Source organism: Bubalus kerabau, chromosome 5 (genome assembly GCF_029407905.1).
Source record: "Bubalus kerabau isolate K-KA32 ecotype Philippines breed swamp buffalo chromosome 5, PCC_UOA_SB_1v2, whole genome shotgun sequence".
Lineage (NCBI taxonomy): Eukaryota > Metazoa > Chordata > Mammalia > Artiodactyla > Bovidae > Bubalus > Bubalus kerabau.
This window is the reverse complement of record NC_073628.1, coordinates 127,325,720-127,346,087: the sequence shown is the minus strand read 5'-3', so window position 1 is coordinate 127,346,087 and position 20,368 is coordinate 127,325,720. Positions and strand designations below refer to the sequence as shown.

Sequence of the window (20,368 nt, the reverse complement as noted above, 5' to 3'; positions counted from 1 at the left end):
AATGGGGGGTTACTCAGCACAAACACATAGATAGAAAGATGCCAAGGAAAAGTGTATGAAATGCCAAGGAAAAGTGTATGAAATATGAGGGTACTATCATACAATTTCGGGTTTGTCTGTTGTATTAATAGACACAATTTTGTTGCTGCTATTGTTTAGTCGTTAAGTCGTGTCCAATTCTTTTGCAATCCCACAGATTGTGACCCACCAGGCTCCTCTGTCCATGGGATTTTTCAGGCAAGAATAATGGAATGAGTTGCCATTTCCTCCTCCAGGGATCTTCCTGACCCAGGCAGCAAAACCACATCTCCTGTGTCTCCTGCTTTGAGAAGGCAGATTCTTTACCACTTGAGCCACCTGGGAAGCCCATTAGACACAATAGCCTGAGTTAAACATTTTCGGTTTTTATCCAGGAGACACCATAGGCTGCTGAGATGGGCTGGTCTGCATGCCAGTGTCTCAGCTCTTCCACACTCTCCATGTTCCAGGGATCCACAGGAGGAGGAAAGCCCAGCAGCAGGCCTGCGCTGATCAGGCCTAAATAACCAATGCTATCAATAACGGAGTTTTTTAATAGCTATTTTGTTGTTGTTGTGAAATACATAAATTATAGTACATCCATACAATGGAATATTATTCAGAAATAAAAAGAAATAAGCTATCTGAAGTCCCCAAAATACATGGAGGAAACTTAAGGACTTATTTCTAAGTGAAAGAAGCCCACTTGAAAAGGCTACATATTATATGATCCCAAGATTATGACACTGTGGAAAAGGTAAAACGACAGACAGTAGAAAGCGATTGCCAAGAGTTAGAGAGAAGGATGGGATGAACAGGTGGAGCACAGAGATGTTTAGGCAGTGAAACGGTTCTGTATGATACGCAATGGTGGACACATGTCATTATCCATCTGTCAAAACCCAGAAAATGTACACTGCAAAGAGTGACCCCTAATGGAAACTCTGGACTTCAGCTGATAACGATGCATCGTATTGGCCATAATGGCGCTTTCCCAATGGCAGATAAAGAATCTGCCTGCAATGCAGGAGACACAGGAAATGCAGGTTTGATCCTTGGGTCAGGAAGATCCCCTGGAGTAGGAAGTGGCAACCTATTCCAGTATTCTTGCCTGGAGAATCCCATGGACAGAGGAGCCTGGTGGGCTACAATCCATAGGGTCCCAAAGAGTCAGACACAACAATGTGACTGAACACATTGGCGTAACCAGTGTACTACACGCATGCGAGGTGTTAATAACGGGGAATCTGCCGGTGGTGAAGGTAGTCTTTCTATTTCTATCAACCTAAACTGTTCTGAAAAATAGTCTATTAATAAAAAAATAATTGCTATGATAAACCACAGGGAAATACATAAACAAATTATAGTACATCCACACAGTGTATTGCTGAAAGTCTAGGATAGAAAACTCTCAGTCATTTCATGACATTCAGCCAACAGCTTCCTCTGAGGTTTCAGCTGGAAAAGAGGTGTCACCTATATGGGAATTGAACCAGTGTCCATCTACCTAAATAGAAACCACAGGTAAGGCTGGAAAACTACAAATCAACAGGATGATCCGTGTACATAGATCGAGTTTGATTTCAGCTTCAGTGATAAGGAAATCACAGAAAAGCTAGGAATAGTGATCCTAGAAGAACCTTGGCCCATCCGCCAAGGAGAGAGAAGGAGGACAGGCAACCAGCCCTTTACAGTTGCTTCCGACCCCATGCTCACTGTCCAGCCCTATGCATATGCACTAGGGATCTCAGTTTAGGGTCACCCAGGCTGACCACTTGAACCTCTCACCCCTTGGAGGTGGGGTGGGGGCAGGCAGAAGGGGCCAAGTTGGGAATGATTCACAGAAGGACTTGAGAATAGCACACACTGCTTGGCTCATTCTGTCTCTAGATCTCTGATGAGGCAGCATGACTTGCAGGAAAAAGCACAGACCTAGGAGTTATGAGACCAGAGTCCAGTTTTACTCTCTGGACAACCTGGCCCTTTCCCCTCATCTGCAAAGCAGGGATAATCTTCCCTAGAGCCACAGAAGGTTCAAGTTGAAATGGACCCATCTTACAGGTGAGGTAAGTGAAGTCCAAGGAGATGAAATGACTTCTCTAAGTTTGCACAGCTGGAAGCCAACAAGTCATCTTCCCCTCAGTTAAGTGCAGTTTCTTTACCACCACAGAGCTGAAACAAAGACCCTCTACACAACAAAGAACACGGTCAATAATATTATAAAAACTCTGTATGAGGACAGATGGTTACTAGATTTAGCACAGTGAAGATTTTTTAATGTTTGCAAATGTCAAACTACTATGGACTACACCTGAAACTAACATAATATGGCAGGTCAACTATATTTCAATAATAAAAAAGGCAATCTGTGTGAAAGCGTTTTGGAAAGGTAGATGCTCTAGATGAAGGGAAGTCGCTATCAGTGCCGTTATCTTTCCATCAGCATGCCTCAGTCCTCCTCTGCTCTGGGTGAACATCTCCCACGTGCTCTCGGCAAGTGTCAGCTGTGACCGGCCCTGGCTGGTGGTGCTTCTGTCTGAGGGTGCAGGGCCAGGGACAGAAGGAAGCTCTTGGCCCCAGGCCTCAAGGCACCAGAATTGTAACCCGGGTTGGGGCACAATTGGCTCCATCACCTGTTTGCACTTCTGCACTCCACTGGCAATAAAATTAGGATTCCTTATGTTTTGTGAATAATAATTCTATCTTTAACCCATGACACATACCAGGGCAATAATCCACTAAGTCAAGGGTCCCCAACCCCCAGGCCACAGACCAGGTAGCAGTCAGTGGCCAATGAGGAACCTGGCCACATAGCAGGAGGTGAACAGCGGCAGGCCAGCCAGTGAAGCTTCACCTGTATTTACAACCACTCCCCATCACTCGCATTACCCGCTGAACCCCAACTCCTGTCTGATCAGCAGTGGCGTTAAGATTCTTGTAGAAGCGTGAACCCTTCTGTGACCTGTCCATGAGAGGGATCTAGACTGCTCACTCCTTATAAGGATCATACCCAAACCAGCCCCCCTGCCCTGCAACACTGGTCCATGGAAAAAGTGTCTTCCAGGAAACCAGTCCCTGGTGCTCAAAAGGTCAGGGTCCACTGCACTAAGTGCTTGAAAGAGACCCACTGGGCTTTCGCTCTAGCACACCCATTCCGAGCTTCCACTTATTCCATTTCCAGACCTCCTGTCCTCTCACCAGTTTAACTAATGCACAAACATTTTCCCAAACGGCCTCCAAAACGGATGATTACCAACAGACTGGAGAATGACGCAAACATAGGCCATCTACATAAGTGAACCAAGCTGGAGCAAAATGGATTGCTTGTTTGGCTTAAATCATGAGGTGGGCTCCATCCAAACACAGCTGAATTCACAATTGCTGGCTTTTTAACCTAATTTCTTGACCCAAGGCTTGGGAAGGCCCAATCCTTTCACTTTAAGAGCCCTCTCCCCAGTACCCACACCTATACCCGAACCCCTACACACACAGATGGCAAAGCCCCCACTGCCCATCTGCCGCTTCCCTGGTGGTCTCCACTGCAACACAATTCCATTGGCATAATTAAGAGGACACCAGAGAGAGGTCTGCTCCATTACTGTTTATGAGAAATGAATCAATAATTCCCTATTTCTCCCCACTCTCTAGTCTTAGATGAGCAACCCCACAGCAGAGCCTGGGGAAGAAGACAATGTATACTGAATTAATCAGAACTCTTCTAGTGAAGCCATTTCCCCACCTAACCCAGGTTCCAGCTGAGCTATTTCAAATCCTGAAAGATGATGCTGTGAAAGTGCTGCACTCAATATGCCAGCAAATTTGGAAAACTCAGCAGTGGCCACAGGACTGGAAAAGGTCAGTTTTCATTCCAATCCCAAAGAAAGGCAATGCCAAAGAATGCTCAAACTACCGCACAGTTGCACTCATCTCACACGCTAGTAAAGTAATGCTCAAAATTCTCCAAGCCAGGCTTCAGCAATACATGAACCATCAACTTCCAGATGTTCAAGTTGGTTTTAGAAAAGGCAGAGGATCCAGAGGTCAAATTGCCAACATCCGCTGGATCATGGAAAATGTAAGAGAGTTCCAGAAAAACATCTATTTATGCATTATTGACTATGCCAAAGCCTTTGACTGTGTGGATCACAATAAACTGTGGAAAATTCTGAAAGAGAACGGAATACCAGACCACCTGATCTGCCTCTTGAGAAACCTATATGCAGGTCAGGAAGCAACAGTTAGAACTGGACATGGAACAACAGACTGGTTCCAAATAGGAAAAGGAGTATGTCAAGGCTGTATATTGTCACCCTGTTTACTTAACTTACAAGCAGAGTACATCATGAGAAATGCTGGGCTGGAGGAAGCACAAGCTGGAATCAAGATTGCTGGGAGAAATATCAATAACCTCAGATATGCAGATGATACCACCCTTATGGCAGAAAGTGAAGAGGAACTAAAAAGCCTCTTGATGAAAGTGAAAGAGGAGAGTGAAAAAGTTGGCTTAAAACTCAACATTCAGAAAACTAAGATCATGGCATCCGGTCCCATCACTTCATGGGAAATAATTGGGGAAACAGTGGAAACAGTGGCTGACTTTATTTTGGGGGGGCTCCAAAATCATGGCAGATGGTGACTGCAGCCATAAAATTAAAAGACGCTTACTCCTTGGAAGGAAAGTTATGACCAACCTAGATAGCATATTCAAAAGCAGAGACATTACTTTTTCCAACAAAGGTCCGTCTAGTCAAGGCTATGGTTTTTCCAGTGGTCATGTATGGATGTGAGAGTTGGACTATGAAGAAAGCTGAGTGCCGAAGAATTGATGCTTTTGAACTGTGGTGTTGGAGAAGACTCTTGAGAGTCCCTTGGACTGCAAGGAGATCCAATCAGTCCATTCTAAAGGAGATCAGTCCTGGGTGTTCATTGGAAGGACTGATGCTAAAACTTAAACTCCAATACTTTGGCCACCTCATCCTGATGCTGGGAGGGATTGGGGGCAGGAGGAGAAGGGGACAACAGAGGATGAGATGGCTGGATGGCATCACCAACTTGATGGACATGAGAGTTTGAGTGAACACCAGGAGTTGGTGATGGACAGGGAGGCCTGGCATGCTGAGATTCATGGGGTCGCAAAGAGGACTGAACTGAACTGAACTGAACCCAGGTTCAACAGGTGGGGTAACCTTCATGGCCTCTCCAACCCGAGCGCCAGCAGCCCTTCGTGCCCACTGATTTAATGGTGCCTTTTAACACAAAGGCCTGTGCCTGGAAAATGGTGCTATCACTTGGTGAGCATCTTAAACTGCCCATCTCATCACCAACCCACCTGCCTCAGGGAAACTGCAGCTTCCCATCTCTCGGTACCCAATACCCAGCCTCCCCATCACAACAACCAAGCCAAGGGTGAACCACACACATCAGGAACTTCTCGGTCAGTTCTGACTCAATAATATCCTTCTGTGTTTTCTCCCTATTTTACCAAAACTGTCACGGAACAGACCCAGGGAATATGACTCATTCAAGATGGTGCAGCAAATCATATGATCACAGTAATAATGAGTCCCCTTGTGATTCTTCTCTGTTCTGTTTGTGAGTTAAGGTTAAACCATATGACAGTTCTACTGGGCTCTGACCTCCAGTAGGTCTACTTATCATGAAAAGAAAGGGATGTTGCTCAGTTGTGTCCGACTCTTGGCGACCCCATGGACTGTAGTCCACCAGGCTCCTCCGTCCATAGAATTTTCCAGGCAAGAGTACTGGAGTAGGTTGCCATTTCCTTCTCCAGGGGATCTTCCTGACCCAGGGATCAAACCCAGGTCTCCCACATTGCAGGCAGACACTTTACGGTCTGAGTAACCTGCTAAATATCCTCTTCCCACCCTACCTTCCTCCAACTTCCACCAAAGATAGGAAGTCAGTGCTGAGTCTCTCATTTTTACAGTCAGTCTGGAGGTGAGACTAACACCAGGGATTCTGAACTCACCAGGTTTTGCAACTGACAGGGAACTCAAATCCACAGCCCAACTGCCACGCATTCAGGCAGTTGAGGGGGTATCATCCCCTAGCTGCAGCTGGAAAAGTGGAATCCAGAAAGGCTAAATGATGTGCACAAGGTTCCCAGCTGTCCTTATAGGGGAGACTAAGAGGGCCAGCAGCCAAATCTTCAGTATTCTTGTGTTTCCCCGACTCTACCATAACTATTTATTACAGAAAGGTTTTATTTCAGGTGTGAGCCAAAGCTCTGAAAGGAGTTATCAAATATAAAGTCAAGTCTTTACAGAAGCAAATCATAACTATAATCTCTTAATGTTCATATTATTATCCATGATCAAGACACAGTTGTAAGAACTTTAATGCTAAAACCCTTTGCCAACTATTAATAAAAAGCTATAAAGAAATTACGGCTTCCCAGGTGGCTCATTGGTAAAGAATTCACCTGCCAGTGCAGGAGCCACAAGAGATGTGGGTTCGATCCCTGGGTCAGGAAGATCCCCTGGAGTAGGAAATTGCAACCAGCTCCAGTATTCTTGCCTAGAAGATCCCATGAACCGAGAAGCCTAGAGGTCTACAGTCCATGGGGTTGCAAAGAGTCAGACAGGACTGAGGGACTGATCACAGAGAAATTATAATTTCCCTATCTACAATAGATTTCACGAATCTGGATACCAGAAAACATGTCAAGGGTACTCACAATTAATGGCAAAGGAATTCTAACCCAACATACACAGTGCATGGGGAGAAGCTCTGTGCTCTGCTAACCCAACATACACAGTACATGGGAAGAAGCTCTATGCTCTGCTAACCAACGAGGTAATCCTGACACGTTTACACACGTGTTTACAGCTCTGCCAGTGTTTAGTAAGAGACTACAGAAGCCAAAGAACTGTTCTATTTATCTGCAAAATTTCAATGCCATTGCTGTAAATAGCAAATGGTTTATTTTTAAAACTCAACCAGTATTTTTAAAGTTAAAACTCATTTCCCATATGTGCATAAGAAGCTCTTTTAGGTTGAAATAATCAGTTAAACCATCTAAGCCAAAATGATCATATTTTCCTCGCTAACTAACATAAAATTTGTTAGAAATGTACTCACAGAGAAAAAAAGCACTCCCAACGTGTGCTAAAATTCACAGTTAAGAATCCCAACATTCACTTTAGGGATGATTTCACTCTTCTAAATGATCAGCCTCAACTCATTTAATCCCCCTACAAAATCCACACAAAGCATTATTTCTCAGGATTTTAAAGTCTATTAAAAGACACCACACAGATGAAAACAGGGACTGTTCTGAGTCTGGAGCATCTGAACACCAGTTCCCCTTCACTGGAGAGCAAACAGTAGGAAGCCGGATGCTCAGGCAGGGGCTGGAATCCTCGCCCACTGCTGGTACTGATGTGAAGGTGAAGGTATGCCACCAGCAAGACGTGGGGTCGCTGGCAGGCCCCGTTATCCTGGCAGGGAACTGGCAGTCCCTTCCCACTATGTCAAGGCTGAGTCCTACTAGCCCTTTAGCCCTGAGAGCGTATCTTGCCTCACGTCAGCCTCCCAATGACTTCCTGAGGACCCATCCAGACCACAGCACAGCCACACTGAGACCTCGGGGACCCTCCGCAATCTGAGGCAGTGAGGGCCACTGCTATCTGAGGCTGAAGGCTTACTCACCAGGCGTACTGCCACCTAAAGTGTCAACTGAAGGGCAGGGAAAAAATATATCAATTCTCACAGAACAAACTAGATAAGAATCTGACATTTTCCTTTGCCATGATGTGACACCGTTGCTTTAATGGAGAAAATCACTTTAGCCAGCTGAGTGGCCCCTTCCTGCTGCAACATGTCCCAGCACCCATTCACTGACTCTTTAAGCATGTCCTGATTTTAGCCTGTTTCAGAGCATTTATCTTCTTTTAATTCCTCCCATAACAACCCAAAGCAGTGTAGTCCAGTAACACTCTCCTCTTGCCTGACTTAACCACAAGAGTCAGGCTTAACCACAGCCTGACTACCTCAGCAAATTTAGGTAAGGGACAGCATGGACAATTGAATGCCATTGGTCACCTGCAAAATTCATTTTAGAGAAGAATCAACTCATTGTTTCCCAACATTTACCAGATAAAAAGGAAAAATAAAGGCAAGCAATCTTAGGGGAGAGTAGCATCTCTGATTTCAAGAGTTAATTAGTTTTGAAACAGCCAAAGGTCAGCAGCAGAAAACAGAAAAGTCCCCATGATGAGAATAATCAGTAGACAGGCATTCAGCGATCGCATACCAAGTGTAAGAGTCACCAGTGCGGTGGCAATGCATGCCTGCTTCCGCAGCCCCACCTCCCAAGCCAGCAGCTTGCACTCCACATGGAGTGAGAGAGAAGCCTCTGGTCTCCTCCACACCCATCCACTGACATGCAGGGTTCTCCACACCTCCAAAGGACAAGAGCAGCAGGCAGGGATACTGACCAAGCATCATGCTCCCTCTGTTTCAGACACCAATCATACTAATTCCCACCCATTCAAGTACTCTTCTGTTGAGCATCCACAATTAACTTAAAGACATGACAACAAGGTCTGAGATTTGAGGGATGTACCTGACTCTCTCTCCCCTCCAGGGGTGGTGGAATCTGATCAGCAAAACCAATCTTCCCTGGATCACCCATAAAGGCACTAACCTCATCCACGTTCTCAAAAGCGTTGATGACGTCATAGGGCAAACAGGACAGAAGGTCAATCACAAACCACGTCTTCAGGTAGTTCATGCGAATGAGTTTGGGGTCAGAAATCACCTCCCCAGCGGGTCCAACAAAAGTGGTGTGAAAATTCAGCACAATGTCCACCAAAAAAATGACATCCACGATGCTATCCACAACCAACCAGGCCACGTTGTTCTGCCTGGTTTTAAAGGAGACGTTGTAAGGAACCAGGATGGCTGTGTAGAAGGTTAAGATCAGGATGATCCAATCCCACGTGGTCTTAAAAACGCAGTAATGTAAGATGATGTGCGGGGGAGTCTTTGGCGCCTCTTGCTTATACTGGGGAAGGATGTCTGAGCCCAGCTGCAGAACCTGTGAGGAAAAATACAGCCAAGAGAGAACTAAGTGAGGATTTCATTGCAAGCATCAGACCAGTCAGCCTCTGTCATGGACAAACACTCATGACATTCCAGATGGATCAGGAGGTACAAAAACAGGAACTGGAGGACTATGGGAGAATAGAGTGAGCACTGTAATATAAATGATCATAATGAAACAATAAATATATTAAGTACCTCACATACATTGATTACCTCACAATTCTAAATACAACCTTGTTTGATTAGCTAGTTATTATTCCATGTCACAAGAGAGAGACTGGGACACAAGAGAATTAAGCAACTTTACTCAACAAATATTGATTACTTTGTGACCAGAATTGTTCTAGACACTGGGCAAATAGCAATGAAGGAAACAGCATGATTCTTGTTCTTGGAGAGGTCAGTCTAGTAGACAAATCAAGACAATATCAAATTGTAAGAAGAGATAAAGAGAGTGGATATATGTTTACATATAACTGAATCACTTTGCTGTACAGAAGAAATTAACACAACATTGTAAATCAACTATACACCAATAAAAATTAATTTAAAAAAAAGAAAATGTGGACAACAATAGTACCTACCTCATAGGGTTGCTGCAATGATTAAATATGTTAATATATGCATAGAGCTTAAAATTGCTGCTGTTATTTTTGTTTAATTGCTAAGCCGTGTCCAACTCTTTTGCAACCCCATGGTCTGTAGCCCACCAGGCTCCTCTGTCCAGGGGATTCTCCAGGCAAGAATACTGAATTGAGTTGCCATTTCCTTCTCCAGGGGATATTCCTGATCCAGGGATCGAAAGCTCGTCTCCTGCATTGCCGGAGGATTCTTAACCACTGAGCCAGTAGGGATACCCACAGAGCTTAAAATAGTGGCTAATAAAGAATAAGTGTTTTATAATAATGATGGTAACAATAGCTTCATCACAGGTTGCTGTCAGGTATAAATTAGACAACATATACAAAATACCTAGAAAATAAATCTGAGTCCTTGTAAAAAAATATTTAAAGTATCATTAAATTTCTCTATTGACAAATTTTAATCAAATGATTGTGACTGTATTCCAATAAAACTGTGTACAATGAAATTTTACTTTCAAAAAATAAGAGGCTGCGGGACACACAATGTTTTGATCGAATGTGGCTTGAGGACTAGGGCAAAGAGAGCGTTTGGACTAAAACCTGAAGGAAAGCAAGACACCAGTCATTCGAACTTTGAATGAAAAGTATCCAAGATAGAGAAGATAACTGGTGTAATGGCCTCAGGGTAGGACAAGTGAGATATTTTAAGGAAAGGAAGAAAGTCTGGTATGACTAACGCATACTAAACGAGAGGGAAAGGGATGCTAGCCAACTCGACGGGAAAGCAGAAACCAGACCACGCAGGCCCTAGAGGGCCACGGGAAGGTGCTGGATTTTATTCTCAGTATGTCTCAGTGTAACTGGAGGGTCCTGAGTAAGAAAGTAATAATCAGATGCATGTTTATGAAAGAATAAATTGAGGCAGAGGATTAGAGGGAAGAAGAGAATCAGAGAATTTACTATTATAGTCTGGGGAAAAGATAGGGTGATGGAGAAAAGTAATCCAATTTTGGATATATTTTTGAAGTAAAACCAACTGGACTTGCTATTGGCTGGAAAGTAAAGAAAAGGGAGAAGGGTACTCACTACTTTATTCCCAAACACAGCACAGTGACTGGCCCAGTGGGCAGTAAGGGCGATTTTTAAGTGAATGACTGAGCTGGTCATACAGCTAGCAAAAGATGGGACCAGGATCCCAAATGAGATCTAGCTGGATTAAAAACATGTGCTGCTCCACAGCAAGATTATATTTCCCTAAATAACAGGCTTTTAAGGAATCAGATTCAGTAAACAATGAAGTATAGAGAAGCCTGGCTCCAAGAAAATATTGAGCATGGTTCTCACCCTCAATAATCAAAGGCAAGAAGCTCTGCTTTTAGAAGCCAGGCCAAGTTGGAAGGGACCCACCATACATGTCCCCCAGCTGCTCCTCTGTGGCACTTATGTGGTTCTTAGAAACATCTAGGTGAAACTTACCCTTGTGTCATGGGGAGTCTTTGTACCTCTAGAGGATAAAGATCCCTTGTGCTGTGCTGTGCTTAGTCACTCCGTCGTGTCTGACTCTCTGTGACCCCATGGACTGTAGCCCACCAGGCTCCTCTATCCATGGGGATTCTCCAGGTAAGAATACTGGAGTGGATTGCCATGTCCTCCTCCAGGGGATCTTCCCAACCTAGGGATCGAACCCAGGTCTTCCACATTGTAGGCAGATTCTTTACCATCTGAGCCATCAGGGAAGCCCTGGAATACTGGAGTGGGTAGCCTATTTCTTCTCCAGGGGATCTTTCTGACCCAGGAATCCCGACCTATTGCAGGTGGATTCTTTACAGAGCTGAGCTACCAGGGAAGCTCAAAAGATCCCTTAATGAATGTGAAATAATCTGAATATCTCTGGTCCTCCTCTGGTTGGCCCCAAGCCTTAAAGGTGAGAAAAAGAAAGCTATAAATTCACAGAGGGCCCAGTGTGTAGTTGGGGTATGAAAACTGTTTCTACCCGTCCAACCAATGCACAGAGCTCTTTGGGATTTTAACTTTCCTTCCCCATGGAAAGCAACTTACACAAGTTTGATTAAGGATACTTGGACCTGAGAGCTCAGGTAGGAAAAGTGATTGGCCTGTTAGAATAAAACAAGTAAAGGCAAACTGAATGAGCCTTCTGCTTTCAGAAATATGGAGTAGACATACTTTTCCCTATTCCTCACTCTGAGCAGCATGGTCAGTCACTCAGTCTTGTCTGACCCTTTGCAATCCTATCAGCTGTAGCCCATCAGGCTCCTCTGTCCATGGAATTCTCCAGGCAAGAATACTGGAGCAGGTTGCCATTTCCTACTCCAGAGGATCATCCTGACCCAGGGACCCAACCCGCGTTCCCTGCATCTCCTGAATTGGGAGGCGGATTCTTTACCACTGAGCCATCTGGAAAGCCTGATTCCTTACTCTAAGTACCTCGAAAAGTTCTAGACATTAAAAAAAACAAAAAACATTACATTAAACAAACATTAAACTATTCTGAATGATGGAGAAAGGAAAGCAAACTGGCTAGGAATAACAGTGGTGAATTCTCTGGCTTTATTTTCTGCCTCATAAATTCCTAGACTTGGAGTTGAAGAAGGCAGCAACATGGAAATATAAGTGGGTGTAGACAAAAAGAGTCCCAATAAAAGCCCAGTCTCTCTAGCAGAAAAACTGGGAAGGGGGCCTCAACAGACAGAAAACTTTAGATGATAATAGCTCTACCTGTCAAAACACAATAGAAAACCTGTGTCCCCACTCCCATCTAGGCCAGCAAGGGCTACTAGGAAGCCGAGATTTCCCCCTTCTTGAGCCTGTAGTGAAGCATGCAGCCTCCACTTCGTTCCTACTTGAGTATTACCAGAGAAGGCCCCGCAGGGAGCACGGACTTCCTCTCACTTCCCCAGCAGCAGTGAGGCCCACCACCACTACAATGCAGAGAGGGCTCAACGTGAGTTTAGCAGGCAGCTCTTACTCTTGTGCTAACAAGGAGCCTAACAAGCGTCAGTGCAGGCTGAGTTGGAAACTCAGACTTCCACCCCAACCTGGTAGAAATGAGGGGATGCCTACTCCTTCCTCTATCTGTATCTGTGTCAAAAGTAGCCACCTAAAACCAAAGGTTTAAGTAAGATCCAGAGTCTCACAATATAATATTCAAAATGGCCATTTCAACAAAAAATCAGTCACTATACCAAGAATCAAGAAAACACCAAACTGATTGAAAAACAGAAAATCAATTGATGCCAAGAGTCAAGATGACAAAGATGTCAGAAATATCTGACAAAGATTTTCAAACATCCATCATAAAAAAAAAAATGCTTGAATGGGCAATTACAGACACACTTAAACAAATGAAAAAACAGAGTCTCAGAAATAAAAATAAATAGAAAAGAAACAGCAAAGAAACAGAAAGTCTCAACGAAAAGGAGAATACATAAACCAAATAGAAATTTTAATACCAAAAACTATGACAACTAATTTTCAAAATTCAATGGATGGGATCAACAGCAGAATGGAGGGGACAGAGGAAAGAATCAGTGAATTTAAAGACAAAACAATAGAAATTACCCAATGTAAACAACAGACACAGAAAGGCACACCACATGATGATAAAAGGTAAATTCTCCAACAAGATATAGAAATCCTAATGCGTGTGCACTAAACAAAAACGTTCCAAGCATATGTGAAGCAAAAACTGATTGAAAGATGAAACAGACAAACCCACACACCTCTTTTTCAATCTCTGATAGAAAAACTAGACAGAAAGTAAGCAAGGATACAGAAGAACTCAACGACGATATCAGCCAACAGAACGTAATCAACATTCATAAAATGCTCCACCCAAGAAGAATTTGCAGAATACACGTTCTATTTAAGTGCACATGGAACATTATTCAAGACAGACCATACACTAGTCCATAAAACAAACCTTGACAAATTTAACAGAATTTAAATCACACAAGGTATATTCTCTGACTATAATAGAATCAAACTAGAAATCAATAACAGAAAGATAAGAGGAAAATATCCAAATACTTGGAACTAAATATCCAACACTTGGAAACAATACAATGCTAAATAATCTATGATCTAAAGAAGAAGAAGTCTCAAGGGAAATTTAAAAATATATTGAACTCAGTGAAAATGAGAACATAACATATAAAAATTTGTGTGATGCTGCTAAAGCAGTACCGAAAGGAAAATTTATAGCACTTAAATATATGCGTAAGAAAAAAGAAAAAGTCTCAGATCAATAATGTGCATTCTCACCTCAAGAACTTATAAAAGAGCAAAATAAAACTAATCAGCAAGCAGAAGGGAGGAAATAATGGGTAGAAATCAATGAAATTGACAATAGGAAAACAATAGAAAAAATCAGGGATTTTAAAAAATAAATAAAACCTATAGCAAGACTGAAAAAAAAAAAAAGCCACAAATTACCAATATCAGAAATGAAACAGGAAATACAAGTATAAACTGTAGACACGCAAAATATAATAGGGAATGCCACAAACAACTCTACACATAAACATTTTACTACTTAAGTGAAATGGTCCTTGAAAAATACAAACTACCACAATTCATATCCATATAAACTATGAGAAAATTGAATGCATAATTTTAAAACTTCTAAAAGAAATCTCCAGGCCCAGATGGTTTTAATGATATCAAAATTTAACCAAGAATTAGTGACAATTCTTCCAGAAAACAAAAGTAAAAGGAATACTTCTCAATTCATTTTGTGAAGCTAGTATTACCCTGATTCCAAACCCAGACAAAGACAATACCAAAAAAGACAACTACAGACTAATATCACTCATAAATATAGCTGCAAAAATCCTTAACAAACAGTAACAAATAGAATTCAGCAATATATAAAAAGAATGACCAAATGGGTAAATTCCAAGGCTGGAAAGCAAATTCAATATTGAAAAATGAATCAGTGTAATAAAAAAAAATGACAATATTCAACATTTATTCATGATAAAAACTCAGAAAGAAATAGGAATAGAGGAAATTTTCTTCAGCTTGATAAATAGCATCTATAAAAACCTAGAGCTAACATCATATTTAATGGTCAAAAACTGAAACCTTTCCCCCTAACATCAAGAACAAGGGAAAATATCAGCTTTCACTACTCTTATTCAATATAGTGCTGCCTCTGCAATAGGCAAAGAAGAGAGAAAGAAAGAGAGCAAAAAGAAAAAGAAAAGGAATAAAAGGCATTCAGATTTGGTAGAAGGAAATAAAAATATTCCTATTTGCAAATGACATAATGGGATACATAGAATATCCCAAGGAATCTACATTCAAACTCCTAAAGTTAGTGAGTGAGTTCAGCAAGGTCACATAACATAAGCATACAAAACTCATCATATTTCTTACACTAGAAATGAAGACCAGTGTTATACAATATCATTTATAATCACTCAAAAAAACACTTAAGTACAGGTATAATAAGCTTCCCAGGTGGCTCAGTGGTAAAGACTCCACCTGCCAATGCAGGAGATGTAGGAGACCCAGGTTGGATCACTGAGTTGGAAAGATCCCCTGGAGTAGGAAATGCAACCTGTTCCACCATTCTTGCCTGGAAAATTCCATGGACAGAGGAGTCTGGCAGGCTACAGTCCGTGGGGTCACAAAGAGTCAGACATGATTGAGTGATTGAGCACACAGGTATAATAAAACATACAGAACTTTATGCCAAAAAAAAAACAAAAGCAAAAAGTCTGACTAAAGAGATTAGAGAAGATATAAATAAATGGAGACACATGTAAATTAGAAGTCTTCAACATCTAAAGTTTTCCATTCTCTCCAAATGGATACCAGTTTAGTATAATTTCTATCTAAATGCCAACAAGAGTTGTAAATATCCATAAGATTATTCTAAAAGTTATATGGAAAGGCAAAGGAATGGGAATAGATAGAACAATTTTAAATAAGAAGAATAAAGTGGGAGGAATCAGCCTAGTCAATTTCAGGACTTATTATATAGCAAAGTAATTAAGACAGTGTGATACTGATAGAAAAATAGACTCACAGATTAATGGAACAGATAGAGAACCCAGAAGGAGACCCATACAAATACTCAACTGATTTTTTACAGTGGTGCAGAAAGCAATTCAGTGGAGGAAAGACAGCCTTTTCCACAAGTGATGTTGGAGCAAAGGACATTCACATGCAGGAAAAAAAAAAAATGAGACTCAATATGTCTTACACCTTACATAAAAAAATGGGCTTCCTTTGTGGCTCAGATGGTAAAGAATCACCTACAATGCAAGAGACCTAGGTTTAATCTCTGGGTCGGCAAGATACCCTGGATAAAGAAATGGCAACCCACTCTAGGATTCTTGCCTGGAGAATTCTATGGACAGAGAAGGCTGGTGGGTTACAGTCCCAGGGGTCACAAAGAGACAGACACAGATGAGTGACCAACACTTACATAAAAATTATCTCAAAATGGATTGTAGGCTTAAATGTAAAATTATAAAAATTTCAGAGAAAAACATTTAAGAAAATCTTTAGGACCCAGGGTAGGAAAGTATTTTTAGACTTGAACCCAAAGCACAATACATGAAAGAAAAAAAATGAATAAATCAGACACTACCAAAAGTTAAGAGTTTTGCCTTGCAGAAGACTCTGTTAGAAGTATAGAAACACAAGCTATGTATAACTTGGAGAAAAGATTTGCAAATCACATATTCAACAAAGAAATAGGATCCATGATATACATAATTTACAATATAAAAATCTCAAAGTGAAGTTGCTCAGTCGTGTCCGACTCTTTGCAACCCCATGGAGTGTAGCCTACCAGGCTTCTCTGTCCATGGAGTTTTTCCAGGCAAGAGTACTGGAGTGGGTTGCCATTTCCTTCTCCAGGGGTTCTTCCTGACCCAGGGATCAAACCCAGGTCTCCCACGTTGCAGGCAGACACTTTACCCTCGGAGCCACCAGGGAAGCCTCTATCCACTGATATTCAGAAGGAGATGATATTATGTGGGTTTTTGGGAGAGGCCAGCAGGCTAAGACTCTTCGTGACCCCATGGACTGTAGCCCGCCAGGCTCCTATGTCCATGGGATTCTTTAGGCAAGAATACTGGAGTGGGTTACCATGCCCTCTTCCATGGGATCTTCCTATTACCCAGGGATTGAACCCGCATCTCCTGCATTGCAGGTGGATTCTTTACTGCTGAGCCACCTAAGAAGCCCATTTATAGGAATATACAGGGCTAAAAAGCAAACACCTGCTTAGAAGGGGCGTTCAGTACAACTTAGCACATAGTAACACAAGCCTCGACCCACAGCAACAGGAAGAGGAGAGGGTTTAGACTAGGGAAGTTCCCACAGAGTCTGTCAGTGCCTCAAATGCCCAGATCAGGTGTGTTTTCTGTCCTTCAGGACAGAAAACTCAAAACTCAACAATAAAAAACAATCCAGTCAGTTCACTTAAGTTCAGTCGCTCAGTCATATCCAACTCTTTGCGATCCCATGGACTGTAGCACGCCAGGCCTCCCTTTCCATCACTAATTCCCAGAGTTCACTCAAACTCATGTCCATTGAGTCAGTGAGGCCATCCAACCATCTCATCCTCTGTCGTCCCCTTCTCCAGGCTTCAATCTTTTCCAGCATCAGGGTCTTTTCAAATAAGTCGGTTCTTGGCATCAGGTGGCCAAAGTATTGGAGTTTCAGCTTCAGCATCAGTCCTTCCAATGAATATTCAGGACTGATTTTCTTTAGGATGGACTGGTTGGATCTCCTTGCAGTCCAAGGGACTCTCAAGAGTCTTCTCCAACACCACAGTTCAAAAGCATCAATTCTTCAGCGTTCAGCTTTTTTTATAGTCCAACTCTCACATCCATCCATGACTACTGGAAAAACCATAGCTTTGACTAGACAGACCTTTGTTGGCAAAGGAATGTCTCTGCTTTTTAATATGCTGTCTAGGTTGGATATAGCTTTTCTGCCAAGGAGCAAGTGTCTTTCAATTTCATGGCTGCAGTCACCATCTGCACTGATTTTGGAGCCCCCCAAAAATAAAGTCTGCCACTGTTTCCATTGTTTCCCCAATTATTTCCCATGAAGTGATGGGACTAGATGCCTTGATCTTAGTTTTCTAAATGTTGAGCTTTAAGCCAACTTTTTCACTCGCCTCTTTCACTTTCATCTAGAAGCTCTTTAGTTCTTCACTTTCTGCCATAAAGGTGGTATCATCTGCATATCTGAGGTTATTGATATTTCTCCCAGCAATTTTGATTCCAGCTTGTGTTTCATCTAGCCCAGTATGTCTCACGATGTACTCTGCATATAAGTTAAATAAGCAGGGTGACAATATACAGCCTTGACGTACTCCTTTCCCAGTTTGGAACCAGTCTGTTGTTCCATGTCCAGTTCTAACTGTTGCTTCCTGACCTGCATATAGGTTTCTCAAGAGACAGGTCACGTGGTCTGGTATTCCCATCTCTTTCAGAATTTTCCAGTTTGTGGTGGTCCACACAGTCAAAGGCTTTGGCATAGTCAATAAAGCAGAAATAGATGTTTTTCTGGAACTCTCTTGATTTTTTGATGATCCAATGGAAGTTGGCAATTTGATCTCTGGTTCCTCTGCCTTTTCTAAAACCAGCTTGAACATCAGGAAGTTCACAGTTCACATATTGCTGAAGCCTGGCTTGGAGAATTTTGAGCATTACTTTACTAGCGTGTGAGATGAGTGCAACTGTGCGGTAGTTTGAGCATTCTTTGGCATTGCCTTTCTTTGGGATTGGAATGAAAACTGACCTTTTCCAGTCCTGTGGCCACTGCTGAGTTTTCCAAATTTGCTGGCATATTGAGTGCAGCACTTTCACAGCATCATTTTTCAGGATTTGAAATAGCTCAACTGGAATGCCATCACCTCCACTAGCTTTGTTCATAGTGATGCTTTCTAAGGCCCACTTGACTTCACATTCCAGGATGTCTGGCTCTAGGTGAGTGATCACACCATCATGATTATCTGGGTTGTGAAGATCTTTTTTGTACAGTTCTTCTGTGTATTCTTGCCACCTCTTTTTGATATCTTCTGCTTCTGTTAGGTCCATACCATTTCTGTCCTTTATCGAGCCCATTTTTGCATGAAATGTTCCCTTGGTATCTCTGATTTTCTTGAAGAGATCTCTAGTCTTACCCATTCTATTGTTTTCCTCTATTTCTTTGCATTGATCGCTGAGGAAGGCTCTCTTATCTTTCCTTGCTAGTCTTTGGAACTCTGCATTCAAATGGGTATATCTTTACTTTTCAATTCTTTTCTTTTCACAGCTATTTGTAAAGCATTTTGCTTTTTTGTATTTCTTTTTCTTGGAGATGGTCTTGCTCCCTGTCTCCTGTACAATGTCACGTACCTCCGTCCATAGTTCATCAGGCACTCTATCAGATCTAGTCCCTTAAATCTATTTCTCACTTCCACTATATAATCGTAAGGTATTTGATTTAGGTCATACTTGAATGGTCTAGTATTTTTCCCTACTCTTCAATTTAAGTCTGAATTGGGCAATAAGGAGTTCATGATCTGAGTCACAGTCAGCTCCTGGTCTTGTTTTTGCTGACTATATAGAACTTCTCCACCTTTGGTTGCAAAGAATATAATCAATCTGATTTCGGTATTGACCGCCTTGTAAAGTCCATGTGTAGAGTCTTCTCTTGTGTTGTTGGAAGAGGGTGTTTGCTATGACCAGCATGTTCTCTTGACAAAACTCTATTAGCCTTTGCCCTGCTTCATTCTGTACTCCAAGGCCAAATTTGCCTGTTACTCCAGGTGTTTCTTGACTTCCTATTTTTGCATTCCAGTCCCCTATAATGAAAAGGACATCTTTTTGGGGTATTAGTTCTAGAAGTTCTTGTAGGTCTTCATAGAAGCAATCAACTCCAGCTTCTTCAGCATTACTGGTTGGGGCATAGACCAGTCAGAAGCATAAAGCTCCTAGAGGCTAACATAGGCAGCTCACTCCCTAACATAAATCACAGCAGGATTTCTATGACTCACCTCCTAGAATAATGGAAATAAAAACAAAAATAAACAAATGGGACCTAATTAAACCTAAAAGCTTTTGCACAGCAAAGGAAACTATAAATGAGGTGAAAAGACAACCCTCTGAATGGGAGAAAATAATAGCAAATGAACCTTCTGACAAAGGATCAATAACCAGAATATACATGCAGCTCATACCGGACAACAACCCGATCAAAAAGTGGGAAGAAGACCTAACTAGGCCTTTCTTCAAAGAAGACATGCACTTGGCTGATAAACACATGAAAAGATATTAAACATCGTTCATTATTAGGGAAATATGAATGAAAACCATATAAGGTGTCACCTCATGGCCATCATCAAGAAACCTACAAATAATAAATGTAGGAGAGGGTGTGGAGAAAAGGGAATGCTGTTGCACTCTTGGTGGGAATGTAAATTGATACAGGCACTATGGAGAACAGTATGGAGATTCCTTTAAAAAACTAGGGATAAAACTACCAGAGGACCCAAAAATCCCACTACTGAGGATATACTCTGAAGAAACCATAATTGAAAAAGACACTGTACCCCAGTGTTCACTGCAGCATTATTTACGATAGTTAGGACATGGAATCAACCTAGATGTCCATCAACAGATAAATGGATAAAGAAGCTGTGGTACATATGTACAATGGAATATTACTCA

At 42.0% G+C, this 20,368-nt stretch overlaps 1 protein-coding gene across 12 annotated transcripts in view; it reads right to left on the bottom strand.

Annotated features, from left to right (window-relative positions):
- Positions 1 to 20,368, bottom strand: part of KCNH1 (potassium voltage-gated channel subfamily H member 1) — a 430,930-nt gene that overhangs the window by 320,507 nt on the left and 90,055 nt on the right. For all 12 annotated transcript variants that reach the window (XM_055583062.1, XM_055583061.1, XM_055583050.1 and 9 more), the window contains exon 6: positions 8,684 to 9,076. In XM_055583062.1, the coding sequence (XP_055439037.1) occupies positions 8,684 to 9,076 (393 nt within the window). The remainder of the gene's footprint in view (positions 1 to 8,683; positions 9,077 to 20,368) is intronic.